This window comes from Rosa rugosa, chromosome 1, assembly GCF_958449725.1.
Source record: "Rosa rugosa chromosome 1, drRosRugo1.1, whole genome shotgun sequence".
NCBI classification, from domain to species: Eukaryota; Viridiplantae; Streptophyta; class Magnoliopsida; order Rosales; family Rosaceae; genus Rosa; species Rosa rugosa.
In genome coordinates, this window is record NC_084820.1 from 9,023,476 (window position 1) to 9,036,597 (window position 13,122).

Sequence of the window (13,122 nt, forward strand, 5' to 3'; positions counted from 1 at the left end):
AGATTTTCATTGAAACAAGAAAGCAAGAGAATCCCGAGAAAGAGTTGGGTCGGGCAGCCTGACCACGTGGCTTGTCCAACATTCCAACCATGGTCTATCACCTAAGTAGTAGGATTCACAATTTTGAAGCAAAACCCCAAACTAACCAACCTAGTATGACTTGCGAAAATAGGAATTCTCAGCTGGCCTTCCCAATACACGAAATAGAATGACATTTCCATACAATCTTTAACCTGCCAGTCTGCTTCTAATTTTTCAGCTCTACAATAATTTTGTGAACGGTCATGCCAAGAAAAAAGATCAAAGTTAAATCAAATGAAACTATACAATCTTCCTGTGCCGCAACCCCTGCTTACGATTGATAGAACCAAGCATCAATAGCTCCTGGCTCGCACAACCGTACAGGGTATAGGGAGGACATGTTACTCATTACAACAGCTTAAGCTCGAGTTTCGGTCTATTGGGCTGGGGCTCAACAATCTCCAAATGGATTCTCACTGTCTGCAGAACGCTGTATGAAATGCTGCCATCCATTTTTCTAATCTTCTGCTGTTGTTCATCTACAAACCATTCTCCACTTCCCTTCTCACCTCTTGGGGTCAAGTACACAGGCCCTTCTATGCCAAACCTACAAGAGAGACAAAAAGAGTTTACTTCATAAGAACAATATCCAAATGAAAATCACAGGAAGTAGTATTAGATTGGACAACTGATTTGATAATCACACGAATAGAAAGTAGCCAGAAATTGTAATCAGAAGAAAATAATGTACTCTTCACAAATGTAATTACGCATTGGGCAAGATTTCCGCCCTTCCACACACACACATACACACACATTCAAATTTAATCAAATGGAAGGGAGGCTTCTAAATGAGTTTAGAAAACATACTGGGGGACAAATACAAAAAATCCATTGGATCTTATCCTCACAACTCTTGCCTCCGCATCCGTTGGCCTGCCCAAGCAAAATGAATATGAGAGAAATAGACAAAGACGGAGACAGAGAGAGCCAAAGAAAGAGGTTCATACCGTGTTCTGAAAAAAATCAGAGTATGGAGTTCCACTGAGGCCCTGCTTGCCATCTGAGCATTCCTATGTCGATAGTTTAAATCTGTAACACAACACATGAAGCAGCAAATATGAGAAATACACAGCATTACAAAAATTGACAAGGCATTGGACAGTCTATAGAAGATATTGGGATAATCTTGGTTTAGAAAAGCAAATATGATTAGAAAACTTCTGTTAGTGCAGTGTACAGAAAATGGGCTCATTTTAAGCACAAGCTGATGGCTGCAGATACATTATTGTTATACTATCACTTATGAACATGGGAGATATCTAGGCATAGGAGTAAGTATTCTAATATAATACTCAAAACAAAAAGTTCGATATGAAAAAATCCATACTTTCAGCAATACTATTGAGTTGGGGTCCATCTTGGAATACAGTTGGAAGCCTGTGTATACCCAGAGACGCAGCAAGCAACCGGTGCACTATGACATCTGTAGAAAACGATACTTCTCAAGTCAAACAACAGTAACTCAGATCACCAAGAACCAAATGACTAAAACTGAAACTAACCTGCATATCTCCTTATAGGAGAGGTAAAATGGGTATACAGAGGTGCTGCAAGCCCATAATGAAGATATTCCGGAGGGCTGAGTTCCCCACTACAGAAATAAACGGCCTAGATTGTGCAAAACACGGAAAATAAATACGTTAAGAAAAGTGTCCTCGAAAGTAATTCCACCGTAATCAACCGTTCATAGAAAATTACCTGTGTCATGCATCTAGTGGCCAATATACGGATTAGCTTATTAAAGTACGGATCATCACCCTGCATAAACATTTATATTGACATTAGTACTTGACAGAGGGGGGAAAAATCTTATAACTTGAGCTAAACCCATAAGCCCCATATCATTAACATGCCTATGAAATTAACACTTACCACAGCATGGTCGAGTGAATCAGCCAGTGCTTTTGATGATGAAACATCCAAGTTGAGACCAACAGCAGCAGCTGTCCGTAACAAAGGTTCAAGCATCTCTCTTGTTGGAGTAGGATGGCGCCTGCACAAACACACATGGAGTTTGAATTGATCAAAATAGAGACATGGCAAAGTTCAAATGCAGGTATATGCCTATTTTGCAAAAGCAGAAACAGTAGTTAGAAAATGAATCCATCTTTTAAGAAAGCTACACCTCACCAGAAACTGATGTATTTTCAACTCAATTAACCTAAATAGATCACCATGCTACTCCATATAGCCTTATTTGTAAGAAAAAGGCAACCAGAAGTCCATTTCAGGAAAATAGCATGAGGCCGTGAAAGTACTTGAGAAAAATCCATCAACTTACCTCAATAGTGAGCACAAAGGATAATGTTTAAGAATCTTCTCAGCAACTGAAACATTAGCAGCAAGCATAAACTCCTCAACCATTTGGTTTGCTTCGCGTATCTGGTACATACCTGCGGAAACAATTATAAACATGAAAAAAATAACTAAAATAATAGCCAAGGGAATGCCGGGGGAAGTAAAATCACTACAAATATAAACTAAGCAATAACAGAGGTCATGTTTTCCAAAAGTCCTTCTGCGTAATGTTCTGACAGTTAATAACTTAAAATACCACACATAATAACATAATGAGATTGTGAAGTCCGCTTTAAATAGAATAATCCCTAATTTCAAGAGATACTGTATAAATTCCTTGGTGAATTACCCAACAGCACAGCTGATCCCTTTCTCAGTGTGTAAGTATACTATTAATCAAATTTTTCTTTATGTTGGAGAGAGAAAAAAAATTCATTCAAGCAACATACCAATATCAAGGGGATCATGAGTCTCAGTGTCAATTTGAAATCTGACTTCAGCGGATGCAAGAGTTAAGGCTCCTCTCTCAATACGTCTTGACCTCATTATCTGTAGCAGTGTATATGAAAGGATACTCAGAGAAGTTAAGAAAGAAAGAATCATATTACATCTGTTTGAATCTATAACCAAATGGTCCACATGCAGACCTTTGCTAATGTGTTCATGTTTCTCAAATCTGTAGTTACTGGATCCGTCAACCGGCTGAAATAATATAAGAAAGAGCTATAATGAGAATCCAGAGCTACAAGAAATTTAACAAGAATCTACATGAAGTCAAATAATGATCATGTTTAGGAGAAACAATAATACATAAATGATAAGACAGCTCTCAGTCCAAAAGAAACAATTAGAGTTCTCAATAAAAACAACTGGTGTGGTTAAAATGAATTTATCTACCATAGTGTAATTAACTTGGACTAGAAATGTACCTATCATCCATCCTTGCTTGAGCTTCTACATAAGACAATGCTGCAGAAGATTTAATGACACTTTTTGTGTATCTTGTAGATATAATCTCAGCTTCTGATGTCATTTCCTGAAATTCAGGTAAACAAATATATAACAATCTCCAAAAAGAAAAAGAAAAAAGAGCCTTAGATTATAATTCACTAGATGTTAAAATTGACTAGTAAACAAAGACTAAAAGTGCCTTATCATGACTAATTAGTGAGTGAGCATATACCCAAATAACAGAAAAGGCTAGCCTTTCCACATCAGATCGGAGTGAACATATATCTGCACAATTAAGGATTATTAATCAGTAAATACTCAACCATTTTATAATCTGCAAGGATAATGCACTCACTACAACATTAAAACACAAAATAAGACCTTCTGTCAGAGGTTTCGGAAGCATGTCAATGCGTCGATCGACAAGGTAGACTGATGTTCCCCTTTGTGAAGCCTCATCATCAAGAGGGGTACCAGGAAGTACAAAATTTGTAACATCAGCAATATCTAAATGAATGTTAAAGATTAAACTTGTAGATCATTTCTATTCACAGAAATTTCCGTGAAACCTCATCAAGGTAGTAGGATGATGCACATGTTAAGAGTGGGAGCATCCAACTCAACAATTGGCAATGGGTGGAGAGGCCCTAGGTTATATGCTAGTGTGAAACTCCCAAAACTTAATATGGCTTCTCATGTGTGCATGATTTGAGCCAAATAAGTGGACAACTTATATGACAGTATATGCAAGGCCACACATTCCCTGTTGAAGGGCACTCTTAACACTCATCAGCAATTAAGTTGAACAATATTTGAGGATACGGACACCAACTTCGTAATTTCCATTTGGAAGAGCTGTACAATGAAGTGCATCGTCGATATCCTTGCATCCTGCATAAACCATTAGCAAAGTATCTTAGCTTAATGTTAACTGAATTACATTTTCCCAACACAAAACAGCAAAAATTAAGAAAAACAAACAAGTAGGAAGAGAAAGAAGAGCAAGGAGGGGGAAAAAAAAAGGGACAGGTCATATACCAGGAGGGTCCACACTAAAGACACGTAATTGTCGCAAATCCTCCCTAACAGGATTTGCCAAATCTGCAGAGGACACAGACCATGGCAATGGCGGCAAGCATGCTAGAACTTGAGTAGAAAATGGTCTTGTATTTATATCATTCTCAATCAAGACCACCTGCAGGATCCATAAAAGCCAATGATAGTTGTTGGCATTAAGTTTCAATTGATGGTATATGTCCATTTAGCTTTTGTTTAAAGAACAAATAAACTAAGGTTTAACTAAACTACAAACTGAGGAAAGTAAAGATGGTTGCTCCAACAAAAAGTATAGCAAGCAATTGGACCCCTTCAAGCATACCTCAGTTTCAGTATCTTTATCACCAATTTGTCCTATGGTTCGTACATAATGGCCAGAAGGATAACGAGACAAACAGTCCCAAGAATCAACCGCCACAATAATTCTCTTGTCCAGAAGATTTTCTAGCTGTCGAGTTTGAATTCGGATCTTAGGAATCCTACAATCTTTTGAGACGAATAAGGCATGGGCAACACCACCACTGCCAGCAGGCTTAGCCATCGGCTCCAAAGATCCACAATAACTGCATGAATGATTAATTAGTTTATATCAGATAACTCGGCCAATAACCGGAAAAGCTCATCATAACTGACATTAGCGACAAAGCATAACAGAAATAATTAAGAAGAGTACAATGCAAATCAATACCATTAAGTTTCACTGGCATATGATACAAGAGAGGTACACATGCATATGCATGATAGACGAAAGGTGAACATCACGTATGATGAACATACAAGATGAACATGTATTTATATTATCCATAGAAGTGGCCTTCAGAATTTGTTAAATGAATTTATGGCAGCAAACCTTTTTTTTTTTTTTTGCAATTTCCTCATTGAAAATGAACCACACATTCAAGGGGCGGTAGTAAGAACAAATTGAAGTTCAGAAATGCCAGCACGTTACGTTGACATGTTGAAAATACAATAAGATATTCATTGACCTCTTAAGTAATAACTAATAATATGAAGAATTGAAAGTTCTATTAAGACAATTAATCTAAAGCACCCATGAAAGAAACATTCAAAGCACCAGAGAACAGAAAAAAATCTTCTTCTTTTTTTCTAGAAGAAACCAGCAAAAAACCATACCCAATTTTCTTTGACAAGTCCCCCTACTTTGTATTTTTACATATAATTGTATATTGTTACCAACTATGGCAAATCAATCCCTATGCTCTTTTTTGACCAGTCAATCACTACACCACAACACTGTCATGCTACAAGGTAATACATCGCTTGCCCCCTAATTGAAAGAAGCAACATGTATTTAAGCTATAAACAAATTAATTAAAACAGATACCACTTCCGTATGCAGGACAAAAAGGCTTCAGGTAACAACTTAAGGCAACTTACGAATGCCAATTCCGCTTTATAATACCAACAATACGGCCAGATGGACGACTTGAAACAGAACATGTTTCTCCAGCAGAATCCTGTGGTTGAACTGTGGTTCTAGGAACATCATCAGCACTGCCAGGAACCAGATGAACACCTTCTTCTTCTTCATCCTCTGTGAGAGGAGACAGTGTACAGAATATACTCATTAGAAGAATGCAATAAGAAAACCAAAAGTAGAAAGAAAGAAGCATGTTTCAAAATGCAAAACAGTCCTAAATATAGGCTCCAGAAACTCAGCAATGCACTTATTCACATGTGGGCTTGAGATATCAAAACTCTAGCAGTAGATAACTTATTAGGAGTCCTCTTCTTTTACTTTCCACTGTGGGAAGATGTCTTTTTTCTTTTTTCTCATTGTATTCCACCCGAAAAAGTAACTAGAAATTAGACCCAAAATTAGCCTCAAAACTCAAACTTATGATTTCAAACCAAGCCTTCTCCTGGTAAAATCAATTATATGCATGCAGATCATTTTCATGTATTAACTACCTTCATCTGCTATCGCAAGAGATTTCTCCTCATGCCATTGCTCCTGAGGCAGAAGCTGGACTGCCACTACATCACCATCAAAGGCCCTATTCATGTTTGCACGTCCATAAATTATTATTTCATCACTGAGGCTCTGGCTTCCAACATATGCTTCAAAGGGGTTGTATCGGTTCACCCTTAGTTTTCCTTGATGGTAGATACCGCACCGGATACCAGAAGTAATCTCTGACAAGGGTTTATGCTGGCAAAAGAAATGAGAGCAAGAAACTGGTTAGAACACCCTGATTTTCATGTTACTTAAAACATCAATACATAAACGCTTGCAGACTCAGTATTGCAATACCTCTGAGTAAACAATTTTCTTCTTAGATGGTCTTAAATCTTCAACTTCCTCCATGATTACATCTTCTGACGACGCAGGATGCACAAGCAGATCAAGCAAATCTGGTCGACTCAATGATCTCACATACGACTCCACTGAAATTTTCCAAGTCAATAACTCCATCAAATTTCCATCATGAAAAATGAAACATGCACTTAAACCCTATACTTATAACACAGACAGCAACCAATCATACACACCTGTCTCTGCAGAAATCCCCTCTTCAAGAGCCTTCCTCTTATTCTCTTTGTCATTAGTTAAAAGTAAAATACGAACAGAACCAGCCAAATGAGTTTGATACCATTGAGCAGCCACCCGAATTGCTGAATAACAATTTCTTAAATGTTAACAGATTTCAAAATTCACGGATTCTTGATTTACACTATACTCAAATGCCATAACCAGCAAGTGGATATTAACACTGCATAGCATTGGCAGGTAATATAGCGGCACAAAAATAAACAAGTACAAATCAACAAGCACATCGTCAAGAATCAAAAACTCGAGATCAAGACGAGTGCTAACCTCTATCGTTTCGATCATTTTTACTTTCTCCACTCATGTCCGTAACATATGTATCCCTGAACACGGAGTAGCAGTCACCAAATAAGAGCACAAACTCCCAACAAAAATGATAACCCGAAAGCAACCTATAGTACATTACGAACATTTATAATTCAAGAAAAGAAAAACCTACTTGTGATGCTCATTAGAGAAAACAAAGAATTTCCTCAAAGAATTACTGCATAGAGCTCGAAGTCTATTGTAAACGGACAAGTTCCTGTTCTTGACCTCCTCCAGCACTATCGAAAGCACAACCACGTCGTCAATCGCCGGATTCTCAATCAAATCAATCTGCAAAACCACACGGCAAAAAGCTCAAATTCACTTCCTCATTCACGGAGAGAAAGCGAGTTCAATAACACCAGAGAGAGATTCCAACCTGATTGAGCACCACATTGGTGTCGAGGATGAGAACGGTGGAAGCGGTGGCGCTCAGGCGAGCTTGGGAGGTGTCGCATACTTTGCATACCGGAGCTCCGCAGTAGATATCGTGGCGGAGATAGTGCTCTCTGACGACCTGAAAACCAGAACAGAAACCCTAATTAGATGGAAAACCCTAATTGAAGACCAGAGAGCAGAGAGGTTCATGGTTTGGGAGGGAAATAGGGGAATTAAGACCTTGGTGATTTTGCCTCCTCTGGTTCTCTTGACGTATGACCGGTTCTGCAACATGGTTGGGAAGGTCCGAGTTGGCGGAGCTAGGGTAGTTCGTTATCGGAGATGGAGGAATACGACGTCGTGTTGGCTACTTCGGCGAGTTTGGAGGGAAGCACTGTGAAATCAACTGTGAGAATTTGGTTTCGTGTCCGGGCAGTAAAGAATAGAATGAAGAAAAACAAATTGCTGGGTTTATAGTGACACGTGGTAAGCAAGTGACGGCTTTGATTTATGATAGTCTCCACTGTAACACTGTTGCCCTAGGGTGTTCTATAAGAAAGAATAGAAATAAGTCAATAACGTTAGAAAAATTTAATTCTATGATTTCTGATCTTATAAATTAATTTTTTAAATATATTTTTATGTTTTTTTTTTTTGGCTCAAAAAGAAGGATAAGAGATGCCAAGAAACTTCCTGACCGCGCCCTGTGTTATTAAAGAAAAAAAAGATACAAAGAGGGAGAGAAGAACACACCATAAATTAAAGAAAAACTAGCTAATGAAAACGAAATTGTGGAAGACTTAAACAGTCACTATTGCAAGTTGAAACAATGAAAGGAGGAGTAACGTCCCACCAAACTAAACCTGTTAAATAATACCATGATTTGCTAAGATGTCAGCAACTCTGTTACATTCACGAAAGATATGTGAGGAACGAAAATGCATATGAGAAATGCGGTGCAAACAATTCATCCGCTCTACTCTAAATTGTCATGGCACCAAATGAGGAGAGTGAAGAAAATTAAGAATAATGGAAGAGTCCACTTCTAGCCATATATGCTTCTAATCTTGGACCCATGCAAACTCAATGGCCTTGATAACTGCCATGACCTCGGCTACAACCGAGCTAGGGATGTCAAGATTCGAAGAAAAAGCACCAAGAAAATTCCCTCTATAGTCACAAAAGACAGCCCCATAACCATGAAGGTTGGAGGGCTTTTTCCAAGCTCTATCTGAATTAATCTTAACCCAACTAAAATGAGGAGTATGCCAATTTACCTCAATTATTGTAGGGGCACGCCATGGATTACATTGAGCACCGAAACTTCTCACAACTTGAAGGTATTGTACAAGATTATGCATGCATCCCTTAGCAAGACGACTAGAAGCTTGTATATGTCCTTAATAAGTCTAGAAATCATAAACCTTGCCTTGTTTCTAGCTTGCCAGATAAACCATAGAAATGGAGTGTAACAAGCAAGCCATAAATCCTTCAATTAAGGGCTACTCTCACCTATGAAAGGTGTGGTGAGATTTGGCAAGAAGGGGATTATGGAAAGGGTCGGAGACTTGGCATAATATCGGCTTGTTTTACCTGTTAGCATGTCCGGTGTACACAATGTCTTCCATGTGTCCATGCTCAGGAAGTACATCCGAGATGAGTCCCATGTGATTAATCATGGTACCATCGAGGTGAATCCGGATGTGACCTTCGTCGTTAAACCTGTTCGTATCTTGGATAGGTCCATGAAGAGGCTTCGTAGGAAGGAGGTTGATTTGGTTAAGGTGTTGTGGAGTCATCATGATGAGGGGGATGCATCATGGGAGTTAGAGTCTGACATGAGGGAGAAGTACCCACAACTGTTTGCACTACTAGAAATTTCCCCAATAGCACCTTTTGATAGACACTAAAAATAATCCGTGGCTTTCTCAAACTACTTCACACCAATCTTTGACATCAGTGACATAATTTTTGATTCCACTGTACATCAGTGCCTAATGGGTAAATAGAGTACTGAAACAGTGCCAGAGTCATTATAATAATAATATAATTGGGCTCCAGGGTTCCTATGTTTGGGCTGAGCTCTTGAGAAAAGTTATGGTGCGGTGCTGAGACAGCAAACCTCTCCTCTTTGGTATATATTCACTTGGTTCGACTAAAAACCCTACCCTGCTCTCTGCTTCTCTCTCTTTCCGTCCGTCTCTCTCTCTCTCTCTCTCTCTCTCGTTGTCTCTCTTCGTCCTCTTCTCTTTCAAAAGCCATGTTATTTTTGGGCCTAAACCAACCTCGAGGCTTTGGTGATTCAAGGTTGGCTTAGGGAGTGGGAGATCTGTTGTAGCGTTTTCTGACGACGACGTAGATTTGGATCTACGAGGCATCGAAGGCGTTCGATGGAGCAGGGGAGTTGGCCTGAGCCTAGAGCTTGGGGTGCTCGAGGTAACTTTCTTGTTTCTCTTCTCTTATGTTTTTAAAGTTTCGATCTTTAGGCTTGCGTGTTGTAGATCTTGAATGTTTCGCTTGATGGATTTTTGTTTGTGTAGGATTTTGTTGTGGGTTGGAGGGTATGTTGTTTAACATTCAAGTGCTTTCCCCCTTCTCACTCTGGACTTCTATGTGCAGGGATTTGTCTAACAACTATTTATCAACAAGTCTTCCCCCATGTCTTAAAGCCCTTTTCTTTACACTTCTCCTCTCTCACTCTACTGCCGAGCCGGATTTCTTTCATTCGATCTCTTTTCTCTACTGCGGATCTGCCAAATTTATCGAGGAACTAGCCGCAATGGTGAAGAAGGAGTTTCGGAGGTATTAACTTTGAGCTTTTTTATTTCATTTTTTCATCTGAATATTTAGGGTAAAGTAATTGCAGAGGTACTTACTTTCCCCATTTTCGTTTTATAGCTTTTAGTTTCGAAACTGGAAGGCTCAGATCTACAAAAGGCCCTAACTTCCAGGGCTCGATATCGCCAGACGCGCGACGCGTCATTGTCCCCTTTACTTTTAGGGCCTTAAGGTGAATGATTAAGGACCATCTATACATCAGTAGCTCTCTAACATACCGGATCTATCAATTTATGACTGTTCTGGGTTTTGTGTGGTGGGATTTTGTTAATTTTCGGGCTGGGGTGCATTATAATGTTGTGTTGGAGAAGATTGAGGTTGGAAGTGATGTTATAGAACTTCCTACTAGTGGTGGTGGTGTTAGTGATAACATATCCGGCAGCAATTCATACCAAAATATGGCATTTTTTTAACAGTGGTACAACATTTGCTTATTTACCACCAGAGTTGCAGGAACCAATAGTGAAGAAGGTATCTGCTAATTTCATTTAGATTTAATTTGACTTGGTATAGATATGTTCATATGTTCAATTAACTCTTACATCAGATATTGGCTTAGGAGCCTGGATTGAAATTGTATACTGACGAGTTAACATGTTTTGAGTATTCCAAAAACTAAAGCACTTTTCTAACATGCAGCATTACTTATTTGAATGTCTTATTACCCTGGAAATTAAATGCTACTGATACAAAATTGATATATTATTGTGCTTTTGTGTGAGGACCTTATTGATCTTGTTAATTAATTAACTATATTTTGCAGGGGTTGATGTTAACTATGAAGAGATAATTGAAGCAACTTCAATTGGCTTTAGTTCAGTGATTTCCAAATTTGTTCGAATGGTTAGTGAACTTACTTTTACTCATGACACAGACAATTGTTTTGAGCAACCTTGCTTTTGTGCAAATACACCAACTCATTAAGGATATTTATGTATATGTGCTAATTTCTCTATCCTGATTAAGGTGAGTGTTTGGTGCTAATTGTTTCATGTATAAGTTTCTGTATTGGGTAATATATTTGTTTTTGTTCACTTTCTGCAGTTGGATTTGGAGAAGGGAATGATGGACTACCTATATGCAAAGTGTGAGTCTTAGAGTTATTCACTCATATTAATGTTTAGTGTTTCTTAGGAATTGTTTTTCAATGTTGAGTTTTATACCAAGAATGATTAAGAGAACTTCGTAAACTTATGATAGTCACCACAATTTTTGATAGATAATGCAGGGGAATGTTCCATTTCTGTTATGTTTATTTTTCTCTAATGGTTTATCTGTCTTTTAATATACAGGCACTCCTTGTATCATAGATTGTGTAATGGCAGAGCTTGAGAAGTTGGGTCAGAAATATCGTGTGGCTCTGAGGTATTTTCCTATGTTTTCAACAAATTGTTTTCTTGACCACCAGGGTTTGAAATTGAAAGTGTGTATGCAGATGTGCACTGCTGTTCCTTTTCGTTGTTTAATTGAAAGTGTGTGTGCAGATGTGAACTTGGTTAACTGTAAAATGTTCCTCCTTTCACAGCTTTTTTTAGCGGCACAGCTTTGCTTGGACATGCTTCATTTCATAAATTTACTTTGCAAACCTTTGAGACAACTTGTAGTTTAAGAGAAACATCAAGTGACAATTTAACTGAAGTCGATTCATTTAGCAAGCTTTTAGGACAGTCTCTATGTGCAGTTATCTATCAATGTTTTCATCTAACTTGTACCCGGAGTGTGTCAAATGTTACTTTCCATCTCTAGTCTTTTCAGTAAGTATTTATCCACATATGAATTAATGTTGTGTTCAGTGTTAAGAGTTTTCTTGGTCTGGAGTTGGGAAGTTAGTATAATGCTGGAAACCTTGACCCAACTTTTTTCATGGTTGCTAATGTAATGCTTATTGCTGTTAATACTTTGTGATGATTTAATTTTTGTTACTTTACAGTTGCAAGTAATAATGAAATCTGAAGATATGTGTTTGGAGTCCGCTAAGTTCTTCCCTGTGTTTGATAAGGTAAGCTTGCCTACTTAGTTTTGGATCATCGTAAATTATAATCCATGTTAGTATGAAAAGATCAGAGCAATGCAGTCATTTAAAATTGCATAATTTTTTATCTCCCTGGATGAATGTGGAGATGCTTCTGTTTAGTGCTTTGCCAGCCATTGGTTCTTGACCATTGAGTTAAAAGAGTTGCTCTTGTAAAATTGCAGGTCAAGAAGCTGCAAAAGGGACTGTCTAAGGAACCCTGTGAATCACTGACGAAGCTTACAAGAGTATCACTTCTAGTAGTGTATATCTCATGGATGTATTTTTAACTTGTAAATTTATTGTATAATACATTTAAAATACAGTACAAGATCATATATGCACCAATTATTTGGTGCATTTTTTTTTAATATAGCCTACCAATTTTGCCACTGTTATCAGTGTGATTACAAAGGTTAAATACCCACTAATTCCATAACAGTATGAAGAGCTGCATTGGTTTCTGTGTTCACATTGTTTTTTTAATGGTGGCCTTTGTACATTAGCACCTGCAATTAAGGGGACTGATATTCAATTAGTGGCTGCATAGTGGCTACTGCCCTTTAGCCACCAAAATCAGTGTGTGTTGGGCCAAAAGCCACTTTTATAAATTGGTCCCCATTGGGGA

The 13,122-nt window shown here is 38.2% G+C and overlaps 1 protein-coding gene and 1 long non-coding RNA gene across 5 annotated transcripts; one reads left to right on the forward strand and one right to left on the reverse strand.

Moving 5' to 3' along the window:
- Positions 1-195: 195 nt before the first annotated feature.
- On the reverse strand, positions 196-8,109 carry LOC133715158 (exosome complex exonuclease RRP44 homolog A). The gene is made up of 24 exons (XM_062141539.1): positions 7,886-8,109; positions 7,647-7,784; positions 7,401-7,558; positions 7,229-7,284; positions 6,904-7,026; positions 6,665-6,798; positions 6,322-6,562; positions 5,788-5,944; positions 4,712-4,952; positions 4,372-4,528; positions 4,156-4,224; positions 3,715-3,840; positions 3,566-3,618; positions 3,312-3,418; positions 3,030-3,084; positions 2,832-2,931; positions 2,366-2,477; positions 1,957-2,077; positions 1,783-1,842; positions 1,587-1,692; positions 1,412-1,507; positions 1,032-1,113; positions 892-957; positions 196-628 (listed from the first exon to the last, which is right to left on the reverse strand). Exons 1-24 carry the CDS (start codon positions 7,937-7,939, stop codon positions 430-432), a joined length of 2,811 nt encoding a protein of 936 aa, XP_061997523.1. The 5' UTR covers positions 7,940-8,109; the 3' UTR covers positions 196-429.
- A 1,755-nt stretch (positions 8,110-9,864) lies between these two features.
- On the forward strand, positions 9,865-12,843 carry LOC133727155 (uncharacterized). Of its 4 annotated transcripts, none has more exons than XR_009855037.1 (8): positions 9,865-10,081; positions 10,186-10,447; positions 10,544-10,655; positions 11,247-11,326; positions 11,528-11,570; positions 11,776-11,848; positions 12,414-12,482; positions 12,680-12,843. It is a non-coding gene; the product is annotated as an uncharacterized LOC133727155 (long non-coding RNA). The 4 variants fall into 4 exon arrangements; XR_009855036.1 differs by having other exon boundaries at positions 9,866-10,081; positions 10,265-10,447; positions 12,680-12,839; XR_009855035.1 differs by lacking the exons at positions 9,865-10,081; positions 10,186-10,447; positions 10,544-10,655 and adding an exon at positions 10,662-10,954 and having other exon boundaries at positions 12,680-12,827.
- The last annotated feature ends 279 nt before the right edge of the window (positions 12,844-13,122 follow it).